The 7,599-nt window shown below is 33.8% G+C and overlaps 1 protein-coding gene across 1 annotated transcript in view; it reads left to right on the forward strand.

Annotated features, from left to right (window-relative positions):
• The first annotated feature begins 5,963 nt into the window (after nucleotides 1-5,963).
• LOC107855957 (rust resistance kinase Lr10) overlaps nucleotides 5,964-7,599 on the forward strand; it is a 7,014-nt gene continuing 5,378 nt past the window's right edge. The window contains exon 1 of the mRNA XM_016700956.2: nucleotides 5,964-7,067. Coding sequence (XP_016556442.2) covers nucleotides 6,308-7,067 — 760 coding nt within the window. The 5' untranslated portion in view covers nucleotides 5,964-6,307. The remainder of the gene's footprint in view (nucleotides 7,068-7,599) is intronic.

Raw genomic sequence — 7,599 nt, forward strand, 5'->3', positions numbered from 1 at the left:
GTACTAGTGGTGTTGTTGCCGGAGGAGGAGGAGGATCTTCTCCATTTGTTACTAGTGGACTTGGTGGTTTTAGTGGTGATTTTGGAGTAGGAAGATCTTTGATTAATGAGAATGTTTCACGTCCTCAAGAAACCCCATCCACCATTGAAGTGCCTTCTTGTAAACTTTATCATGAAAAGATAGACTTGTTAACTGCTAGGGTAGATACTTTAGAGAAAGCTATCACCACTATGATGTCTAAGAGGGGTATTTGACCATCATTAAAAATCTTGGACCCGTATACTTCTAAAGGTGTTAAAAGGCGAAAAAAAATAAATTTCAAAGGCATTGTCAAGTGTCAAGAGAAAAGCAAAGAGACAGGTTGAGCCTATCATTGATGAGGAAATTTTAGTCAACTATCATTAGACGACTACTCCCAGTTTTAAGTTTTTTCTAAAGACGAGTTGTAACTTTTTAATTATGTTTTGTTGTAGTGGTGAATGAATACTCATATCTGAATTGGTATTTGTAATGTGTTGGGAGATGAAATTCATAGATGTTTTATTAGTATAAATTTTATTTGCAATTAGCTATTACATTAGATATTGAATTTTTCACCGCAAGTACGTTAGTTACTGAATTTTTCACAACAAGTACGTTAGTTGCCGAATATTGCATAGCAATTGTTACATTTTACTACAACAAGTACGTTTGTTGTCGACAGTTTTATAGCAATTACTGGATTATTCTACAGCACGGGAGTTATTTATTGAAAATTTCATAACAATTGCTTAAATTTGCTACAAGTATGTTAGTTGCTGAACATTGCACAACAATTATTGTATTATGCTACAACAAGTATGTTAGTTGCTAGAAATTTCCTAACAATTGCTGAAATATGGTACTAAAAGTACGTTAGTTGTTGAATGTTTCACAACAATTGCGTAAATGTGCTACAACAAGTAAGTTAGTTGCTACGAATTTCATAACAATTGCTGAAACATGATACAACAAGTACGTTAGTTGCTGAATGTTAAACCACAATTGCTTAAATGTGCTACAACAAGTACGTTAGTTGCTGAGCATTGCGCAATAATTGTTGCATTATGCTACAACACGTATGTAATTAAATGACCGTTTTAATGATAAATGGAGTGATATTAGTGTAATTTAAGAGTGTAATTTAGATTTTATAGTTATCAAATACAATGAGATAGTAATTTGAGATACAATATATGATCAATTAAACGATTGCAAATGTAATCAACTAAAAACTGAGTTAAATGACCGCTGGTTAATTGAATCAATCATATTTATTGACGATTTAACGATAAATAGAGTGATATTAGTCTAATTGAAGACTGTAATTTAAATTTTATAGTTATCAAAAGTAATGAGATAGTAATTTGAGATATACTAAATGTTTAATTAAACGATTGCAAATGTAATCAATAAAAACCAAGTTAAAATTTATCGCTAGTTGATTGCATCAATCATATTTAATGATAAATAGAGTGATATTAGTCGAATTGAAGAGTGTAATTTAGATTTTATAGTTATCAAATACAATAACGTAGTATTTTGAGATACACTAGACGTTCAATTAAACGATTGTAAATGTAATAAATTAAAACTGAGTTAAATGAACGCTAACTGATTGGATCAATCATATTTAATAATAAATGGTGTGATATTAGACCAATTTAAGAGTAAAATTGAGATTTGATTGTGAGTATGCTTGAATTTTCTACAACAAGTGAGTTAGTTGCTACGAATTTCATAGCAATTGCTTAAATGTGCTACAACAAGTGAGTTAGTTGCTACGAATTTCATAACAATTGCCGAAACATGATACAACAAGTATGTTAGTTGCTGAATTTTAAACCACAATTTCTTAAATGTGCTACAACAAGTACGTTAGTTGCTGAATGTTAAACCACAATTGCTTAAATGTGCTACAACAAGTACGTTAGTTGCTGAATATTGCACAACAATTGTTGCATTATGCTATAATAAGTATGTTAGTTGCTGAACATTGCATAACAATTGCTGCATTATGATACAACAAGTACGTTAGTTGTTGAATATTGCACAACAATTGCTGCATTATGCTACAACAATTAAGTTGTTGAACGCTTCAAATAAATTGTTGAATTATGTTACAACAAGTGTATTGGTTGCTGAACATTTCATAACAATTGTTGTAATCTGCTGAATCTCCTAGACAGTATAACATACACTTTTTTTAATACTGAATAACAAGAACAACGATAAGATCAAACTTGTTCACAAGTAATAACAATAGCAATAGATTTGTTCACAAATAACAAAAACAATAAGATTAAATGTGCTTCTATGAAGCATTTCGCTCGGAGCATGTAGTCTTTTTGTGTCCAACCCTTTTGTATATGGAACATTTATATTTCTTGGTTGAAAATGATCCCCCGACTCCTTTTCGCCTTTTATATGACCTTCTTCCAACCTTGCCTGGCTCAACAAATGGAGGAGATACTTTCTCTCTAAAATCTCAATTGGAACTTGCCAAGAATCTTCAGATGGAATAGATTTAATTTTCTCCACATATGTCATAATGTGTGCATCTATCGTGTAATACAAAGAGGAGTATTCATAAATTTACCTCCCATAGTCTTCACCATATTGACACCGGAGCGCTTCCATAACATGTGGACAAGGTATTTTATCAACATCAAAGACTCTACAATTACAAGATTTTCTTTGCAAATCAACTGTTGCAACAACTTCATGACCAGTGACAATATACCTATAATTGACAATTTGATGGACTAATAACTTATTTCCCAACTCAGTATTTTCTGCAATGATTGTCTCAATCGAAGAAACAAATTCGGTTCCTATATCAAGGAATATCATAAGTCTCTTATGAAATATCTCAGCAAATCGCTTGTTTATCGCATCAAATAAAGAAGTGATGTGAAATTCTCTTTCGTCAAGAAGCACTGCATTAATTGACTCGGCAATATTTGTCTTCATAATATTGTACCTGTAAATGTAAGTCTCAAATTTTATTATTATAACTGTATGTTTCAATCTCAAATTTTATTATTATAACTGTATGTTTCAAGCAGTTGCTGTATTTATTTCAACAATTCTACATTTATTCTAGAAACTAATACAACAGTTGCTGAAATAAGTGTAGCAACTACTGAAGGAATGCAGTAACTGGTGAAATATACTACTAAACTATCAATACATTAATCAACATGTGTAGTTATTTATAGAAATTATTGTAAAAAACTGCAACAACTGCTGTAAAAAACTACAATAGCTGCTGTAAAAAATTGCAGAAGTTGTACTAACTAGAGAGCCCTACTAACTATCAACAATAATAATCTGGTAAACCATACCTATTTCCAGGAAAGAATGCCCTGCTCCATCGGTGAAATCCAACACGTTCAAGATGTGTGGCGGCTCCTGAAATCATATCTCTTATTTGATTGAAGTGATCATTAAACACATCTATATTATATGTTTTTGCTGCCTTAAAAAAGTGGTGGGACACTTCCATTATGAAAATCTTTTCGAATATTCTCTCCAAGATGCCTCATACAACAACCATAATAAGCTGAAGGGAACACAACTGAAACCATCTTTCCAATACTTGGATGTCTGTCAGAAATTATGCACAATTTTGGGGTATCAAGTACAAAGTTGCTCATTTGTTCAAAAAAATATTTGTAGAAAGCATCACATTCAGAGTCTACTACACAAAATACCACTAGAAAAATATGATTCTCTGCATCTTGTGCAACAGCAGACAACAATACACCACCATACCTACTCTTTAAAAATGTCCCATCAACAGCTATGACTTTTCTCATTTGCGCAAAACCAAGAATCCAAGCTCCATATGCCACAAAAAAGTACTTGAACCTACCATTTTCATCAACTGCCACTGCCGTCTTACTTCCCAGATTTGATGTCCTAAGCATATGACTGTATGCATTAATCACTCCATATCCATACTCATGTGTCCCTTTAACCAAAGACTTTACAATGTCGCTACTCATCCAATCCTTCCAATAACTTACCTTGCAACCCAATTCAATACTGATGGAGTTCTTTAAATTTTTTGTAGATGGACCTTTACCCTCAGAATACCTATCGTGAAAGTATGGTCCAAGAAATTTTGTTGTGGCATGTGGATTATGACTTGTAAGATATTCCGAACCACATGTGTGCAACTTTCATACTTTCTAATATAAAACCTATCACAATTTTTTAGCTTCACAGCTCTCAACCACCATTTGTACTCGGGATGTACACATTTGTAGCAATACACAAAATGGGAGTTAATCACCTTCTTGATTCTAATTTTTTTTTTCACACAAGCCATTTTCAGCGCAATATCTAATTCTTGTTTATTCTTAAATGACATACTATTTTTAAATCTCGTTCCATCATCTCGAGTATGATTAGACTGAGTTAATTGTGTAGTACTATCAACTTCGATTGGAGAAATCTGTTGGCCTGTAGTCTCTTTATCTAAAACATCTATATCCATCCAACTACATTTATTATCTAACAGTTGTTGGTCTTGAGACAAATTATGATTCTTCACCAATGTGTCAATCATGTATACCCTCAAAATGGGTCTGGATTCATCTTCCAAATAAGTACTCAAACTACGTTGATCTTTTGTTCTAAAAGGAGCAGTCTTTTGTTTTTCACCACAACTATGCATATAAGTGATGGCAATATCTTTCAAATCACAATTTAGTTCACAATAGGTAATAATTTTATTTGCAAAATCATCATATGCGACATCTCGATGCACAATCATCGCTATCGTCTTGGCCATTTCTTTATTTTTCCAACGCCAAATGTAACGATTGTTTGACTCAACCTATTCGCCGTGACAATCAATCCCTAATGCTATTTTGTCCATGACTAATGATCTTAAAGGTACCTGAAGATATTATGATTTAGAACAAAATAAATTGATCACGATAGAAAAGAAAAAAATTACATCAAAATATCACAATTGCTGTAATTTATTCAGCAACTGCTTCATTAGTTGCAATAACAGATACAAAAAATGCTATACATTATTCAGCAACTACAACATTTTGTTTCATCAATTGCTGAATATATTGCAGCAACTACTGCAACTAATTCTGCAACTGTTGAAAATATATGAAGCAGTTGCTATGATTAATGAGGCATTTGCTGAATAAATATTCAACAGCTGCTAAATATTTTTCAATAGTTACTGCATCTTTTTCAACACCTACTGCAGCAGTTGCTGAAACATATGTTGCAATGGCAAGATCAACAATATGAAGTTCGAACTCAAAATTATCAAAAATCACCTCTTAAGTAATTCTCAATGCTGCACAAACAAAATTTAGTCCAAAACTGAGAACTTTTTTCCTCTCAAGAAGAAGACGAAGGAGGAAAAGAGTGAGGAAAAGAAAAACGCGGGAGTGAAGAAGTTGTTGAGGGAGAAATGAGGAAAAGATAAGATCCCTTTTTATAAATTAGGATTTTAGTTAAAACTTGGGTTAAAGTGTATAAAATAAAACTTAAGGATTTTAGTTAAAATTTGAGTTAAAATGTAAGAAATAAAACTTGAGGCCTTATTAAATCCTAATTATAAATTTGTCACCTACACTTAATAGTTATAACTTGAGTTATTCTTTTCAAATTTCAACACTTTTTTATCACCTATAATTAAATAGCCCAAGTTAAACCCCCTCCTCTTTTACCCTACGCTCCATCGAATTCTTACAGAAATATACCTCTATGCAATAATCATTTTCAATAATCTATAGAAGAATCCTCGACAAACAATCCCATGTGCCCAGTTTGCTCGAATTAACTATTGAATTTTTCACTCCTCTACTGAATTCTTCTTTTTACCTCTATTTAGTTAATTATCAACATGAGATGAGTGCATTATGAGGTGCTAGAAAGAGAAATTAGGCACTAAGTAATTAGTAAATACCGAAGATAGTTAACACAAAGAACATTAATGATCACAACTTTAAGAGATAATCTTGCAGACCACACAGGCAATTTTAGACCTGAAGTAGATGTGTTGACTGAAGAACAAAAAATAAATGGACATTTCCTCTCACACCAACCGCACCTTTACGACCAATTCCCAGTCAAACAACTCAAATTTCAACCCATTAACAAAAAAATGGACAACTAATCATAGACTAACTTTTGATTTTTCCTAATTAACAGCAGCCCTTCGCTTAGTTCAACTATTGATTCAAGAAAGGCATCTCTGTTGAATCTTCTCTGGAGAAAATGGCTGCTCTATAGTGGATTTGCAGATAAGATGTTAGCAAGATGGTTTTGGGTAGCTACTATTGTACTTTTTGTAATCTGCACAAACATATCCGAAGCCCAAAACACTACTCACTGTTCTTCCTCTTGCGGTAATATTCATAACATCAACTTCCCTTTTCGATTGAAAACTGATCCTGGGAATTGTGGAGATTCAAGATTTGAGCTCGAGTGCCTGAACAATCGTACTGTCATAAGTTTCGATTCAAGAAAATACAACGTGCTCGAAATCAACTATGATGAATTCTTGATCAGGGCTATTGACCCTGGTTTGGAGCATCAGAACAGGAACTGTACTTCTTTTCCCAATTATTTCACCGCAGCTTATCCTTACACCCCAACTTTTGACTCTGGTGTTGAGATAATTCCCATTATCTATGTCAATTGTTTAGCCACTGTAAATTCTTCGCGCTATGTGGAGACTACTTTTTGTGGATCACAGAACAAGACTTCTATCTCCAACTCTTCTCAGAGTCGTAGCTATGTTGCTGTTGGACAGGACATGTCAATTTCAGATTTGGCTGAGGGTTGCAGCGTGGAAAAAGTGGGCTGGGCCACAGCTCGTGGTGTTTCGAGGGACAATACTTCTCTGACGAGCATTGAGGCTGCCCTGAGTTATGGATTTGAGCTTTCCTGGAAGCGTACCTTCTTGTGTAGAGAATGTGAAGCGAGTGAACTCTCCTGTATATCTGAAGGCGATGGCATTATTTGCAGCCGGCGCTGCTACGATGACAGACCCCTTAACCTCCCTTGTAAGTCTATATTCATTCTGCGTTTTGCCATGTTCAATTTGGAACCGTCTATGGAAACAGTCTCTCGTAGAAATGCAAGGTAAAGCTGCGTAAAATAGACCCTTGTGATCCGGCCATTCTCCAGATCCCACACACAGTGGGAGCTTAGTGCACCTGGCTGCATTTTCTTCTTTTTATCTGTTATATAAACTCCCATATCTGAGTTTGTTCTGAGTCCTTATAGGTGTAATGAATGTTGAACTTAAAGAACAATAAAGATTATATTGAAAAACTTTTAGCTGCTGGAATAGAGACGAGAATTCTTAGCTCTTTAGGAGATACACAACACCTTTTGGAGGATTCTTCAGTATTTTGTTTTCTTTTTCATTGAAACAAAGAACTCATTTTTGGTATTTTGAGGGTAAGAATATCTCGTTAAATGATGCATCTGTGCTATTTAACTATACTTTCAAGTTTCAAAGTATATCTGTATATTTTCCTATACTTTCGTGTAGTTGTGGCTGTGGGCGGTAATGGGTGGATAGGGTCATGT

The sequence above is a fragment of the Capsicum annuum genome, chromosome 3, assembly GCF_002878395.1.
Source record: "Capsicum annuum cultivar UCD-10X-F1 chromosome 3, UCD10Xv1.1, whole genome shotgun sequence".
NCBI classification, from domain to species: Eukaryota; Viridiplantae; Streptophyta; class Magnoliopsida; order Solanales; family Solanaceae; genus Capsicum; species Capsicum annuum.